The sequence below is a fragment of the Halichoerus grypus genome, chromosome 10 (genome assembly GCF_964656455.1).
Source record: "Halichoerus grypus chromosome 10, mHalGry1.hap1.1, whole genome shotgun sequence".
NCBI lineage: Eukaryota > Metazoa > Chordata > Mammalia > Carnivora > Phocidae > Halichoerus > Halichoerus grypus.
The window spans coordinates 35323000-35339851 of NC_135721.1; the positions used below are offsets into that span (position 1 = coordinate 35323000).

The following is a 16852-nucleotide window of genomic DNA, read 5'->3' on the forward strand; positions in this document are numbered from 1 at the left end:
CCACCTGCCACCTTCTAAGAGAAGGGGAGATTCTCGTGCAGTGGAGCCTGGTCCACAGCTGGGATGGGCAAGTGTCTGAGGATGGGGGTGGTAGACAGAGGGCCACTGACCCAAGCTCTGAAACCAGACATGAACCCCGTAGCTGGCCCTTCCCCTTAGGCTCCCAAAGCCAGGACACAACCCTCTCTGGGGCATTTTGAGCATATTTACTTTTCCTTCTCATAGGAAACAAGCTGGAACAGTAGATATAAAGGTATCCTGCTGTGTCCTTTCCCCCAGGATGTAGGAGGACGTTGAGCTAGATGTGTTTCTCTGGCTGTCCTGGAATTGCAGTGTAGGTTCAAAGGGCCGAGATGCAGAGAATCTCATACTCCCAGTTCAGAAAGCCACCAATGAGCTGCCAGCTGTTGGACCCAGACACCCTGCTTTCTGTGAGGCACTAGTACAGAACTGACCAACACCCGGCCATCGATGCAGGAAGAGGCTGGGGCCTTTTGGAGAAGACAGAATTCAGGAAGACTGGCTGTGGTGGGGAGGAGAGGAGTCCCCTTCCCAAAGCCAGTCAGAGGAAATGAAGTTAAATCAGGAGGAAAGTCTAAAGAGAAAAGGTAGAATTAATTTGGTGTGCGGAACACCCAAGACAGGAGTGAAAGGGAAAACAATGGATTTCGCCCAGGAAAAAAGACAGAACAGTACGGGGGCCAGGTGCGGGGGAGACCGAAACACAGAAGGGAAAAATACAAAAGGGCAGGGAAAACCTAGAAAAACAAAAACCCTAGAAAAATAGAAAAAAATATAGAACAGCAGAAAAATACAGAAAAATTAAAAATAGAAAAGGGTGAAAAAGTGGTTGAGTAAGTCTCGAAACAGAGGCAGAAAGAAGAACTTGAGAGAGAGGGAACTATACAAAGTTTTTTTTAAAAAGAAAGACATAAAGGGGTACCTGGGGTGGCTCAGTCGGTTAAGCATCGACTCTTGGTTTCAGCTCAGGTCATGATCTCAGGGTCGTGAGATCAAGCCCCATGTTGGGCTCCGTGCTGGGAGTGAAGACTGCTTGAGACTCTCTCTCTCTCTGCTCCTCCCCACCCCCACTCTCTCTCTCTCAAAAAAAGAAAAGAAAAAGAAAGAAAGAAAAGGAAGACATAAAAAAATATAAGAAGGCAGAAAAATATATAAAGAACCCCCCACCCTCCTATCCGACTCATGAAAGGCAAGACAGAATGTCAAGTAAGAGGAGCAACAAGAAGGCAAAGATGTGGGCTGAGCAGGTGAGGAGCGATCCTTCCTGGTCTGGCCATTAGCTCTGTGAGGATGCCCCTGAAGAGGCAAAGCAGCCTCTGGAAGGAGTGTGGCCCTGCCGACACATTGATTCTGACTTCCAGCCTCTAGAACTATGAGAGTATACATTTCTGTTGTGTGACCTCACCGGATTGTGGTCATGTGCTACAGCAACCTTAATATAAATCCTTAGTGTGACATTTCCTGTTCCTATGCTCACGAGATCAGTAAGTTCCAAGCAAAGAAATGGGAAGAGGACAAAGAAAAAAAAGGCACATGCTAGCTCAGGCTGTATTTTTTTTTATTAGGAAAACAATAGCTTTTATAGAAGCACTGCCCAGTAGACTTCTGCCCACTCTCCTTGGCCATGGGGGCTACACATCTAACTCTAGCTCTAAGGGAGCCTGGGGAGGTGAGCATTTTTTAAAAATCAACTTTTATTTTATATATATAATTAATATATGTTAAAATTGACTGATTTTAAGTGTAAAATTAATGAGTTTTGGAAAGTGCATATAGTCTAGACATAGAACATTTCCATCACCCCAAAAAGTTCCTTCCTGCTCCTTTGTAATCAAACCGCCCCCCCTTGCTCTGACTCCTGGAAAACACAGATTTTTCTTCTCAAATAAGATTGCCTTTTTTTTATAATTTAATGTAAATGGAATAGCACAGTATATAGTCTTTTGCATTTGAGATCTGTCTAAATTGTTGGGTGTATTAATAATTTGTTCCTTTTTATTGTGCAGGAGTATTACTGTGTATGGCTATACTATAATTTGTTTATCCATTAACCAATTGGTGGACATACGGATTGATTCCAGTTGGGCTGTTATAAATGAAGCTTCTTTGAACATTCTCATACAAATCTTTGCATGGGCATGTATTTTTATTTATCTTGTGTAAATATCTAGGAGTGGAATGGCTGCATTCTATGGTACGTATGTGTTTATAAGAAACCACCAAATTGTCTTCCAAAGTGGCTGTATCGTTTTGCCATTTTGCCATTTTGCCATTCCCACCCACAATGAGTTCTAGTTGCCCCGCACCCTCACCAATACTTAGTATTGCCAGTCTTACTCCTGTCAGCCATTCTGGTGGATGTGTCGTGGTTTCTCATTGTGGTTTCTCATTGTGGTGTTAATTAGCATTTCTCAAATCTATTTCATGTGTTTATTTGCCATTCATTTATCTGCTTCGGTGAAGTGTCTGTTCAAAATTTTTGCCCATTTGTGAAAGTGGATTTTGTTTTCTTACTATTGAGTTGTAAGCTGTCTTTGTAAATTCTGTATAGACGTCCCTTATTACATGCATGATTTTTCAAATATTTTCTCCTAATCCATTAGTTGTCTTTTCATTTCCTTAAGGTCTTTAAAGAGTGGAATTTTAATTTTGATGAAATTCAACCTTTTTGTGTCTTATCTCACAAAATCTTTGTCTGTCCCAGTGTCACTAAGATGTTCTCCCATGGTTTCCTTTGAATTTTATTTTAGATTTAAGTCTTACATTTAGGTTTGTGCTCAACTTCAAGTTAACTTTTTAATGTGGTGTGAAGTAAGGGTTGAGGTTCATTTATTTATTTCTTTGCTTTTGTAGGAGGATGTTTAGTTGTTCTGGCACTGTTGAAAAGACTTTTTTTCCCCATTCAATTACCTTGGTGCCTTGGTCGAAAATCAGTTGACCATGCCTGTATGGCTTTCTGGACTCTTTTTTCTCCATTCATCTATATTTCTATTCTTATTCCAATACCATACTGTTGCATTTACTCTAGCTTTATACTAAGTCTTGAAATCAGTTCGTGTAATCCTCCAACTTGTTTTTTTTTTCTCAAAATGGTTTTGATTATCCTAGGTCCTCTGTATTTCCATATAAGGGTTTACAATCAGCGTGTCAAATTCTACACACACAGAAGTCTGCTGGGATTTTGCTTGGCATTGTGCTGAGTCCATAGATCACTATGAGAAGTGACATCTTAGCAATGTAGAGTTTTCTGGCCCACGAGCACAGTATAGCTCTCCATTTGTGTGCTCCTTTTCAATTTCTTTCTGCAATGTTTTTTCCTTTCCATGTACAGATACCGCATGTGCTGTGTAAAATGTATCTGTGAGTATTTCATATGTTTGATGCTGTTGCAATGATATTTTCATTTCAAGTACCAATTGTTCATTGCTAGAATATAGAAATTCAATTGGTTTTTTTTCAAAATCTTGCATCTTGTGACTTTGCTGCTTAATTTGGTAATTAGTTTTAGTAGCTTTATGATACATTTCTTAGGATTTTTTACATAGAAAATCAGGTCTTTCTGGATGAAAGTTTTACTTATTCCTTTCCAATCTCTAAATCTTTAATTTTGTTTTCTTGCCTTATTATCCTGGCTGGAATCTGCAATACAACATTGAGTAGAAGTGATGACAGACATTCTTGTCTTCCCAATCCTAGGGGGAAAGCACTCAGTCTTTACTATTAAGTGTGATGTTAGCTGAGGTTTTTTGGTAGATCCTCTGTAGGGAGATAAGTATTTTTAACTGGATATATTGATGCCCAAATCTTTTGGGGTTTTTTCTAGAAAAGAAGAAGGGAGAATGGACATAGGCATCCATCAAAAGGGAGGCCAGCAGGGGTTTCTTTATGAGTTCAGCCCTGTCTTAACTGTGTGATGATTTATTAGGAAGTAAGCATTTATTTCCATTAGAGGTTTTAAGTGTGGAATATGGTTCACATTACACATGACCGTGTGTGACAGTGCATCTTTATGAACTGTATTTGGGAGGGACAGGTGTTGCCAGGGAACCAACTCCGCGTTAGTCCATTGGGAGGCAGTGTAGCCTGTGGTTAGAAACATGGGCTCAGAAGCCTGGGTGCCTAGTCCCAATCCAGCTCTGCAACCTTGGGCAAATTCCTCAACCTGTGTCAGTTTTCCACCTGCAAAAGGAAGGTATCAAAAGATGTCAGTGATTCCTACCTCCGGGGCTTCTGAAGACTCAATGAGCAAATGCAATGAAGAGCTTAAAACAGCATCTGTTGTCTGGTGCATTTTAAGAAGGCTTTAGTTTACATAAGGCTAAGTTACATACAAGTTTTCAGTAGCAGGTTTACTGCTTGAAGTAAAGAACAGCCATCCATTAAAAAAAAAAAAAAAAATCCACTCTCCAGAAACCTCCTATTAAGGTTTTGTAAGGAGAGAGGATTAGATACTTGATTTTTGTTGTTTTGCGTGTTATTGGTACAATAAATACATTTACAAATCCTGTGCATTGCATGGGCAACTATCAGCTGGATTATAGCTGTGGGCAGTGACACACTAGAGTTCACACGGAGTCTACACTTAAAGGCTGAACCAGAGTTTGACCTTCTGATCTGCTTGTTTTGACCACTTGACAGTGGGCTGGAATGGGACCCCACACACTGTCCCTGGGCTGCCCCACCTGGACGTGTGGACCACTGTGCAGCCCCCAATTGGCTTCAGCCTATTATTTCTTGCCAGTAAACTCTAATTCAAGGGGACAGAGGCATCTCAGTCAGTCTGTCACTTTCCCGGGCATCTGCCTTTCTATCTACGTGTTCCAAGTCCTGGGTGCCATCCTTCAGTGGGGGGTAAGTCATGCCAGCCTTCCTGTCTGGTGTGGGGTGTGAGGGGACACTTGCCAGCAGGAACGAGGTTACTCTGAACCTGCTCAAGTGGGTCCTGCTGCAGCATTGTGATGTTGACATATAAGGAAAAGCACTTAGGAACAGGCTGGCAGGCCTTCAAGGGGCCTTTCCCCTTAACTTGAACTTGCTTTTTTTATTTTTTGCCTTGTACTTTCTGAGGGTGCAGTCATAGCGAGTTTTGTAAAGGGCCTTCCGCAGTGTTTTCTCATCTGAAGTCCCTTCTTCACGCAGGGTCTACATTGTCCAGCCAATTTTCTGTTTCTGGTTTTCTCTAGATCAGGCCAGTGAAAGACTTAAGTGTGTATGTTTAGTTTTTTAAAAATGTAACATGCCCTCAGCTCTGTTTGGACACATCTGCACACTATTTTACCCTTCCTCTCTCCTTCCCATACAGCCGGTGGGGGATAGGGAAGGGACAGCCAACACATGTTTAGGAGAGCCCATCCACGAGGCCCCAGCACAGACTGCCCGGCGTTTTCCTCTGCAGTGTGATGGGTAGCGTTTGGGGACAGGAGTATTTGGCCAGCTCTTGTCCTCACCTCTGCCAGAGATGTGCTCTAGTCCGTTCCTTGAGAGTTGCATTCTCTATCACACCTTTTCAGCTGTCATTTTGACACCAGTACCAAGAGATACTGATTCAGGGAGCGAGACAGACATTATCCTCTCCCTTGACTGTCATAAGACACCCCAGTTAGGTGGAGACTCCAAGGCTCATGTGACATGATCCTCCAAACTCTGCCTGCTGCTCCAGGTAATCATGCTAAATTATACATGGGTAGAGGCTTTCTGCAGTGCTGTTTTTCCACGGGAGCACAAAGCATTCTGGCATAGGAGGGCTTTGACAAAGCAAGTCCTCCAGGCCCTGCAGGAAGCGTGGAGCTGCAGGGGGCAGGTTACCTTCCAACCACAGGGCTCGGCATGTGAGTTTAAAACAAATGGGAAGCAGATGCATAGAGTCTGACTTTCTGTTTGAGTGTCGTTTCTTTGAGCAAAGACAAAGGCTAAAAATTTAAATATCAAACTGTTAGGTTTTCGAAACAAAAAAAAAGAAAAGGCAAGAAGAAACAAAGAAAAGTCAGAAGTGACAAATTTAACACTCTTCTCTGGTCAGATAAGAATCTGCTCTTAGCTCCACGTAAATGACTAACTGCCAGCTTCGTGATTCGGCATCTTTCTCTTTGTGTATTTTCTTCATTCTTATCTTCTTCTAGTTCTATTTCCTCACTCCTCGCCAACTAAACAACAACAACAACAACAACAACAACAAAACAAAGCAAAGAACAAAGTAAAACAACTCCCTTGGTTGGTGTGATTGAAAGATCACCTTCCATAGGGTATACCAGCTGAAGGGCTGGATGATGTGGAGGTGCTGCGCATGCAGGGTCCACGCTCCTGGGAGCCCCTCACACACATCACACCTGGCCACGGCCAAATGCCAGTTCTGGAGACCTAGCAGGCATTCAAGAAACGACTTGAGAACGAATGGAAGTACCTGCCTACAACAAAAGGAAGGCGGGAGGGAAGGCGGGTTCGTTTTGCTGCAGATTAGACTTACGCAGTTCGTTCTGTTATTCACAATTCCTCAGGCAGCGAGCGACCCAATTAACACAGTGTCGCTTTATCGATGCTTGCACTCTCCCCTTCACATTGTTTCCTGGACGCCTGTTCCATCTCCAGAGTCGGCAGCTGGTAGTGGCCACATTTGCTCTGTGTGAGGAATTCCTACAAACATAGAAACTGGACTCACAGTACACTGATGGCATTTCTTCATCAACAAATAACTTCTGTGGGTCACGGAGGCCAGCCTTGCAAGTTACCCAGGCTTAAGGTGGTACTAAAAATGTGCAAATTTGCCATCTACCTTGTTTCTAAGCTCTGTTCTCCGAGAAGATCATCGGTGGTTATTTCTATTCTGTCCATTTGACAGGTGATGACCAAGAAAGAGGACTTTTTCAGTGCCTGGAACTCGTGTCTTCATCATGTTGCCTCCCTGTCTCTGGCACACATCCATAGAGGTGAGTTGGCTCTTGTTGAATATTTATAACTGGGCGGCTCTGGGGGCTGCAGGGTACCTGGGAATAAGACTGCAGTCAAAGGACAGTCCCCACACCAGCCCTCACGTTGAATGTAAGGCCCCGAAATAACTTAACCTCCAACTTACCAGGAACACTGACCAAACGACACCCACAAAACCCAACACTAAACTCCGGGAACAGTGCATCCAACACAACCTGACAGTTGCCAACAGCACTGGTTTGATAGAAGCCAGCTGGCATATGGCGGGCCCCTCAGCTGTGGCCCTCTGCCCAACAGGGACTGCCGTTCCCATGTAAACAAAACGGAGGGTGCATGCACAGCTAATGGGAGGGTGCTTTAATAGGATCGCTGCCTGCAGAATTTCAAGTACCGCAACTCACTACTTCAACCTAATCCTCGAATTAGCGAGAACCCGGTTCAGCCTTTTAAAGCGGTGCCTCTCAACCAGAGGCGACTGTGCCCTCCTGGGAACATTTAGTGACATCTGGAAACATTTTTTGTTGCCACAACCGAGCAGGGGTTGCTAGTGGGTATAGGCCAGGAACGCTGCTAAACACCGCACAGGCCGTGGACAGCACCCCCAGCAAAGAGTTACCCTGCCTCGATGTCAGGAGCGCCGGCACTGAGAAACTGTTGAGTGTCCATTTTGATCCCAACAAACCCAAATCACAGAAAACAAAATGAAACTTTGAAAACAGAGTAAGATCCATCAAGATACGGCAATTTATTCTTAAAAATTTTGTGTAGCCTCAAGAATCATTCGTTCATTCATCATATACTCTGACCCCGGGGGAGTGGGGGGGGAGTTTTAAAAAGGCTCACATTGTGTTTGTTTGTCGTGTGGGGTTTTCCGTCCCACCAAGTACACGGCTGGCCCTGGGAAGGCAGGGTCAGGTTTGGTCACCACCACAGCTCCGGGGCCCGGCTCCCAGTCCTGGTGTGTCCTCAGGCACCATCTCGTGGAGTGGAATTCCTGGATGGGTTCTGTTAAGAGTCAAGCCAGCAACCCAGGAGTGCCTGCATCCCACCCGACCTCACAGCCTGGCCACCACCCTCCCTCCCCAACCAGGCAGTACCAGAAGAGCAGAGCACCACATTATTAGTCACTGTGGGGCTGCCCAGTGACTAATAATCGGAGGCTGCCCTCCCTGCGAGCTGACAAGAGCCAGACTGGAGTGAACAGACCGAGCCTGGCCTCTTCTCTCCCTCAAGGCGCAATCCAGCGCTTGGGACCTTGGTGAGCTTCATGACACAGGGCTCGAGTATGGAGAGGATTGAGAATGCACAAGTGAATATGCCCAGAGCATGGGTTCCTCATGGGGCCTGAGGACACCACACCCAGGGAGCAGCCTTTTTACACAGTGACCCCATTCCGTCATAACCACGGCCTCATTAGCACCCTAGATTTGGATTGATTTCCCCCTTGTCCCTGGGGAGGGAATGGAGGAGCACAGCGTGGGGCTGAGAGGGGCTGAGGGAGGGCAAAAGATTCCCTCCCCACAGGTCATTAAGGCACAGGATTGAGTTCCCTCATCTGTGGATCCAGAAATTTTGATTTGTCTGCACAGCCACAGCATATGAGGCTCTGGGGAACTGACTTACCTTAATCAAACTCAAAGATGACAGCTCTGTAAACCAAAATGCCAGTTTATTCAGCACAAATGAAAACCCAACTGCTGAATCATTCGTACACGCTCCATCCTGTGGGGAACTCTCCACGTGGAATTCAGGGATAGTCAGAATGTTGCAAAAGGTTGGACTGTTTGGACAGCTCTTGGAGGAGCATCTGAGCGTCCATGCTGGCCTGCCTGCCACAGAGGCTGGGTCCTGGAGCCCAAAGGCTGTCTGCTTCCTGGACTGTCTTGGTGTGCTCAGCACCAATCTCAGCCCCTGAGAAATTTTTGCAAACCACCTCTACCCCTCTTCTGTTGGTAGGGTATTTTTTTCAGATTTGTTGATCAGGCTAAAACTTACCTGGGATATAAAGCAGCACACGAGGCACCTTTAATGAAGGCAGTTACGTCCCAGGCCTTCTTCTTCACTCTGTGTAGACATGTATGGCTCCACTCTCAGGGCTGTCTGTGGCCCCAGCACCCGGGCTCCTCCCCTTGCTCCTCTGTGTACTGACCCCAGATACTACCCTTCCCAGGACACGAGCAGGAACCACGTGGACTCCAGGTGAAACATTTCTAAACATTAGGATGTGAGAGTAAATTTGGAGGGGGGCATCAAAGAATCCCTGAACTCACACGCCTTTGCCTTGGAAACACTGACCATTACGCCTTGAACCACTCATCCCATCTGTCGAGAGCATAATTAAGTTTAGTGTGAGGGTTGAGAACTCTGGCTCCAGAGTCCGGTTAACTGAATGCAGAGGATTTGTTTACCTCTATCTGCTGTGTGACTGTGAGTGAATTAACCTCTCTGAGCTTTCGTCTCATCTTTGTTTATAAAATGGAAATAATGTGATATTTACCTCATGGGGCTATTGAGACTACACTTGAAAGCCCTTACCTTAGCATCTGATCCATAGTTAGGGTTCAATAAAAATTTTTTATTACTGTTAATTACTACTCTACAAAGTCCTTAGTTCCCATTACCCAAGTGGAACATTTAGATTCTTGTTTCTTAAAGCGTAAGAACAAGAGAACGATTAAGCAAGTTAGGTTCCAGTGTAGGAAGTCTTAACATGGGCAGGAAACATCAAAGATTTACTATTGCCACAGCACAGAAGAAATCCGAATGGATTCCCTACCTTTTACCCGTTAATAACCACAGCAGCAAAAGTGATTATTTTCAGGAAATTGGCCCCCTTCAGTGTCAGAGGAAGACAATTTGGCTGTAGAAAGTCACAGAAGAAAAAATAAGAAGAATTAGTTCAATGACAGCATCTAGAAATCCCAGGAATGTTTTGAGATAGAGAAAGCCATCCGTAATGAGGAGGTTTGAACAGATACAAAATGGGTTCTCATGGTAGGAGTGCGCCAAGCACACACTGCGCAGGGACAATCCCGTCAGCGTATCATTACATTTAAATAGCATGCTGTGCCGCTGCCAGAGGTCCCCAGGGGATGGGAGAAGAAGTAGAAGGAGCCCATCTGTCTTCGGTGACTGGGCCCAGATGTTGCCTTTGGAGACTTTCAAAGAAAGAGCACAAAGGAGGGAAGGGAAGGATCAGTCCGCGAAAGCGCAGACCTTAATGTCACCCCAGATGAAAATGAACTCAGAATCTAGCCATTTTTATTAGGAAAAAATGGACAAAAAGCCTTTTGGCATCAGTATCCGTTGTCACCTGAAGACTCAGGAAAACCATGTTTGAAATAAAAATGTTAAGCAGTCTCTAGTGGTTTCTGAAGTGGGATGTAACCATTACAATGATAAATTGTTATTTTTCTGTGATCCACATTTTTATCTTGCCCTAGAAAGAGCAGCTCAGAAGCACAGTGCTGTCTGAACCCCTAAGGGTGTGCCAATTCCTAAATAAAAAAGAGAAACCAAGCACTTTTATTAAATAAATTACATCCACAACTCTCCAGCTCCATGTAGAACTGTCTCTTGGTTTTTCCCTCCTCTGAGCTTGTAAGGTGCTCTTATTATGCTGCAGAAGTCCCTTCTCTGGTTCTTAATAAAGTGACTAATAATCTAGAATGTTCGCATTAAGAGCACATTGTAATTACGATTAGAATATGTAAGTAGTGTGGTTTTCTGCCTATCAGAGGATTAATTTCAGACTCTTCTCAGGGACGATTTGTTTCCAAACCAGACTTTCTTTGTTAATAAAAATGTGATCATATGTGTTATTACAGCATTCTTTCCGTATTTTATCCGTGAGTGCTTACTCCAGTATCCTTCATGGGATCAGCGTTTTTCACCCCCATTGTTAATGGGGCTATTCTTTAAACAAACTACATTCACCTCGATTTTGTTTTAGCTTTGGCATTCATCTTCCAGGGAACTTTGGGAATATACTTACCACTTCAGTAAACGTGCATTTCACTATTCAAGCTCAGAAAAATAAAATGCCATAACTTCATCCAGGAGTCTCGTGTGAATTTAGGTCCTCGTCACCCCCCTCCCCTTACACTCCACTACAGAAGTGCCCAAGACTCTAAATCCTCTGCACTTGAAGAGCAAACCTGCCCTCTGAGGTAGAACCGAAGTCGAAAGTCAACACATCTCATTTGAATACAGATTTCTTCAGTGTGTTTTGCTGTTGTTGCTGGAGATGGAGGTCTGGCAGGTGAGGAAGGAGGGTAGGTACCACAGGTATTGTGTTGGCTGGGACAACCTGTGTGCCTTCTTTTCCCATGGGGACCCTCTGCTGAGTGGGACGATATTTAGAAGCAGTCCCAGCGTGCCCTGACAGGTGGTCTGGGGTGGAAGGGAGGAGCTTTGGGTACTGCTGCCCCTGATGCTGACCTTCCTCTTTGTCTAGCACCTGTTAACTATGTGGGTGGTAGAAGCAGGGCAGGGGGTCTAGAGAGCCAAGAATGGACAGGCACGATTTGCAGCAGCATCTTGGAGGCCCGAAGGGGGAAGAGAAAGACCATCTCCAGCTTTGCTACCTCTGTCCTGGTCACATGGCTGAACCTCAGACCCATTCGTTCCTGAGAGCAAAATGTGCAGCAGGGAGTTGAGGGTCCTCATTTCAGAGTGCAAGACACCTGGGAGAGCCCATGCGACTGTTCCAGTCCTCTGCAGGAGTTGCTGGGTCCCTAAAGCCTGAAGTCTGGGACAGCAGCGAGGGGCCGTCTGGAATGCCAAGAGGTAGACTCGCCTTCCCTGCGCTTACACAAGATTGTTCCAAGGGACAGAGATGAGAGTGGAGGCTCCTGCTGAGGGAGACACCCGAAGAAATGGAGACTGTTTTAAGTAGGAGCGTAGGGGTACCTTGGGCTAATGCAGATGGTGGCTCTTACCATCTTTTCTAAAAAGAAAAGAAGAAGAAATGTGACTGCACTTGAAGCATTGTTGCATGCCAACCCTTGGCAGAGCGTGCAGCATCGCTTCATGAGCAAATGGACACAGGAAGAGAAAGTTCTACAGTGCAGACCGCCCAACAATGTACCACATTCCTAGCCTTTCCCCTTCTGGGAAAGTGGGTGAGACACAGTGTGGCTCCCAGGCTTTCCAGGCGTGAGTCTACAGAAGAGCCCTTCTCCAGCGTCAGGAAGGTTGCTCCTGTCATCATAATGCTGGGGTTTCTCCCCTGGAGCCTCGCCTTCTCCCTGTGGCCACATGGGTAAACTTGCAGATTGGGTCAGCCCAACCCAAAGACCCCAAGTACTGTTCCCCCAAGAAATGCCATCACACTGGCCTCTGGGCCCCTGAGGCCCCTAATCACCCCACTGGGAGTGTGTCACTAAGAAAGCTGTCTTGAGAGGACTCTGCCAACTCAGTCTTTGAAGGACGTGGCAGTGTATGAAAGTTTTGTGACAAATGACCCGAGAGTTCTGTTGCTCTGGGAAGAAGGGGACAAGTGGAAAAAGCAAAGTCTAACTCCTGCATGATACCTGCTCTGTGGAGGAGACTGTTAAGAACAGAATTTAGCTGTGGTCCTTGACCCAGATGCTAAGAAAATGTCACTTATCCCTAGAGCCCCAGTATCTCGGCCGACTGTAATGATCACTGCAGCCTCCATCTGTGGAGGGTTTCCCCTGGGCCAGACCCATGTCATGTCTTCGGTCTCCACAACAAGCTCACAAAGCCCGTTGAGAAACAGGCTCAGCGGAGGAACCAATTGCCTAGGATCGCATCCAACCAAGGGCTTCACCCTCAGGCTGGCTAACCCTAAAGCTTTGCTCGGAAAGGCTTTCTAGGCATCAGATTTTGAGGGAAACCCTCCCACTACCAACGTTCCGAAGGCTTTCCTTCCTACAGATAAACACCAGGGGCTCGGAGTTACAGCCTTCTTGAACTTTTGGAGATTTCTCTTTGTGTATTTATTGAACACACACTTTCCTACATTGAAGTCAGCCTGTACTGGTTTACACTACTCTTAACCGCGTTTGTCTCCGAATAGTGCGTCTTATGTTTTCCAACTCACAGCTGTTCTGTGAGGATGAAATGAAAAATCCCGTGAGGAAGCACTAGGGCCCTATAATCATGAGGGCAGCTAACACTGAGGGAGGACTCAGTGTATCAAGCCCTGTGCAAAAAGTGGGGGAGGGAGCATCCTTTAATCCCCCACCAAGGCAGTGAGGAAGGGGCCACTGTCTATCCAATTTCCACCTGAGGAAGCTAAGCACAGAGAGATTAAGTAAATTGCCCAGTGTCACACAGCAGAAGGAGGATTGAAATCCCAGTTGACTGCTGCCATCTGCCCACCTTGTGGGGCCCAGAACTGCTGGTTGGATCTGAACCTGGTTGCTCAGTATTGCTAAAGAGGCAGAAAAAAGGAGCACCCCCCAAAGTTGGGGGGGTTCTCCTTTATTCCCCATTGTGTGATTGAAAAACGTACCTTATATTTGTACTGCAAAGATCTGATCTGCAGTCCACACTGATTTTATAGCTCCTGGCACCTAAGTAGTTTCAAAATGAGATTAATCAGTACCCATGCTGGCAGGTGAAAGCAACACAAAAGTAAAAAAGAAACAATTTTTTTTTTACTGATGAACTCTGTACTGTGAGTTTTCCCGCTAGGAATATGATTAAGAATAATACCTTCTAAATTGTGAATAAAAAATAGGAGCATTGGAACTCTTGTCTTGTCATAGCAAGTCTAGGTATGATTTTCTATTTTAAAAACATGATCCCATATCCCATATTCTAAAGCTAAACATATTTGCAACAAACAAATTTAAATTTAGATTTTAAAGGACAACATGTTCTAGTCTCACAAAACATTTAGCAAATAACCTTTGAGTTCACATGAGCCACCCACACAAAAACCAAAATGAACTCAGAAAAAACATAGAAAAAGCAACTGTCTGTTGATAACCAGATTTTCTTTCAGCTCTCAGTTTTTTTGTCTATAAATAATCTGTATGTTTCAAATGTGACCATTTTTTTTTTAAGGTGTCTCCTGGCCTGTTCTCACTTCAGTGTGTTTTAAAAACAAGAAATGACTCTGTAAATCATAGGAACTATTGAGTTTTTGGAGGGGAGATCTTTAATATACATGCTCTTCAGATACCAGAAGTGTCACAATGAAACATTAAGATGATGTATCCTTTCTTTAGGGCATCTGTTTATCTTTTATGAAATCTGGAGTTTGATAAATCACCAAAGATAAAAGCATCATTTTTAACCTATCTTAGATCCCAAATGTCAGGAGGAAAAATAGGGCTCTGTCTCCTCTTTATGAATATACCTCTCTCTTTGCTTGAGAGTTATGGGATTTTATTTGCAGAGAAAACATAATGCTCTATGAACTTGAAAATGATGGCTTTTACTCAGTAATGTGAGAACTGAAAAGGAAAAAAAAAAAAGCATCATTCGATCCTCTGAGATATAATCAAGTAACAAGTTTAAATATACACTTAAAGTGGCCTAGAGTGTTAGATAGGAAAGTGACCACAAGATAACTAACAGGAAGGTTTTCGTCCCCTTCCTTTACTAACATGTAGATCCCCCGATTTGCTGTATCAAAATGGGTATTGAAAACTCAACAGGGGAAGTTTATTTAACATCAGGGTAAGTAGAGATGGAGGAAGCTGTTTATTGTGATTTTTTTTTTTTTGCCACTGAAAAATCCCTTGGAAATTCTCTCTTAATGGAAGTCTGGAAAATAAAAAATTCCCACAGATTTCTCTAATTATAGGGGAAAGTGCTCTGTGCCCGAGAGTGTAGCAAAAAGCTCGTGTGGTAGAGCTCATGTCTAACCTCCTACTGCTGTGATCGCGAGGGTCCAAGTACATGAACCAGAAAGTAAGCTGTTCACAAAAACATAACCTGGCAGAAAAAATGACTTTTTATACTGTTAGAAATAGCCGTTTCTTAATATGTAATGCAGTTTCTGGATGCAGTGAACATTAGAGTTCCTGGTCTTGTGCACATTTGATAGTTCTTCATTCCTGAGAAGTTTAAGACAAATTAAATTTTATGCAAACCCATTCTGGGCCATGGACAGGGTGGTTGAGTTTTTCTGATAATTGCCACAAAAAGCTTTTGTCAGCAGTTGATTAAGGAGACACTCGGGTTCTGATCTCTGCACCAGAGGTGCCTCAAGTCCCAGCCGTGCAGGACCAATTACAGCTGTGAGCACTTGACTTCAGTTTGCTTTGGTCGTTCTTGCAAGGAACATGAAGACTGTGTCAGTCCTAAGGGATAGGATCGAGGTATTGCGTCGGATTGTGGGACAAAATGGTGGGATGTCCCATGGAAGCTGAAGCTTGCTTCGTCTCTCAAACTCTGATTGCCCCATGGAGAACAAGCATTTAAAATCTGGTCCTGCCCCACCTGAGTCCAGCATCTATTCAATTGTCCTTCAGAAACAGTTCAGATGTAGAGCACTCTTCCTTCACTCCTTTATTCACCCATCCTCATCCAACAAGCATGTGTTGAAGTGGGCTGGGAACTGTGTAAAGTTCTGGGGATGAAAGATCCAGTAAGGAATGGCCCCTGCTTTCAAGGAGCATTAGTCAAAGCTGGATGACAGTTTCCATAGACCAGATGCTCTGGGAGAACTTGGGAGAGACTTAAGTATGGGGTTCATGTGGCTCCCCATTAAGTGCTCGGCGAGGCAGCCAGCAAGGATGGGTAAGATTTACCTATATTACAAAGGTGGAAAGGGCATTATAAGCAGAAGGAAAAGCAGAATGGGTGGTGTGAAATTCATGGATGATTTGAGAAAGCACTTGTGGTATGGTGTGTCTGAAGGGCAGGGCGCACATAGGGAACAAGAGTCAGGATCCCACAGGCCTTTGTGGGCCTCGTCTCGGAGCTTTCACTGTCCACCTCCACAGTCAGCAAGGCTCTGGGACAGATCTGGAACAAGGGAAGGCATGACCAGATTGGGGCTGTAGGAAGCATTTGCGGCTGTGATGTGGAGGTGAATTGTGATCCGGGGAGGCCAGGCCAGGCTGTCCAGCACGCATCTATGAGGATACAAGCTGAGAAACGGTGGTGGCAGGACTGGGGGTGGGGGGAGGCCATTCTGGAGACATTACAGGAATCTACAGGACCTTGAGAGTGATGGGAGGTGAAGGCTGAGGTGGGAGGAAGCGCTAAGGGTGATATGGGGTGGGCTGGGCTGGTTCTGGCACCAGGGTGGAGAGAATAGGACCAAATCCAGCCTGGATGTGTGCAGCATGGGGGGACCTGGGGCCTGTGAGTAAGCCACCATGATGGGGAATGGCAGAGAGGCCTGAGGACATAGAGATACCCAAGTCCTGAGCATAGCATTATGTTAAATTGAGAAGCGAGCTCTTCAAAATAGAACATCCGGGTTGATGCCGCACCCCCAGATGATTGCTCACGGCTGTCATGTCCATTATCTTCCTGATTTAAATGCTATATCTGGAGTCCACAGCTCTTGGTTTTCCAAAACTGGTCAACTCCTCTTCATGGATCAGTGCGGGGCGGGGGGGGGGGGGGGGGGGAGGGGGAGGGAGTGTGACCTTCCAGCTGAGTGTCACTGTCGGAGTTGTCTTTCCAACAAGGGGTCTGCTGGTGGGAGGGGCAGTCCCATGGGGAAGGCTCTCTGCCAGGGAGAAGATATGGCAATAGTGGTCACCATTGGTGTCCACCTTATAAGCACCCATTGGCCATGGTGAGCTGAGGGCCACACTGAATGAGCAAGAGAGTGCCCCATCCACCTGAGGGTGAGCAGCCTCCCCACACATAGGAAGACTGCAGGTTCCAGAGAGAGGAGTCCAGAAGAGCTGAGCCTTCATGTCTTGCTGAGCAAATGGCCACACTTGCCGCCCCCCCTCAGGGTGAAAGG

General features: G+C 45.3%; 1 protein-coding gene across 1 annotated transcript in view; it reads left to right on the top strand.

The window, feature by feature from the left end:
- ACOXL (acyl-CoA oxidase like) overlaps positions 1–16852 on the top strand; it is a 348558-nt gene that overhangs the window by 269032 nt on the left and 62674 nt on the right. Inside the window, exon 16 of the mRNA XM_078056280.1 lies at positions 6857–6944. Within this exon, the coding sequence (XP_077912406.1) occupies positions 6857–6944 (88 nt within the window). The remainder of the gene's footprint in view (positions 1–6856; positions 6945–16852) is intronic.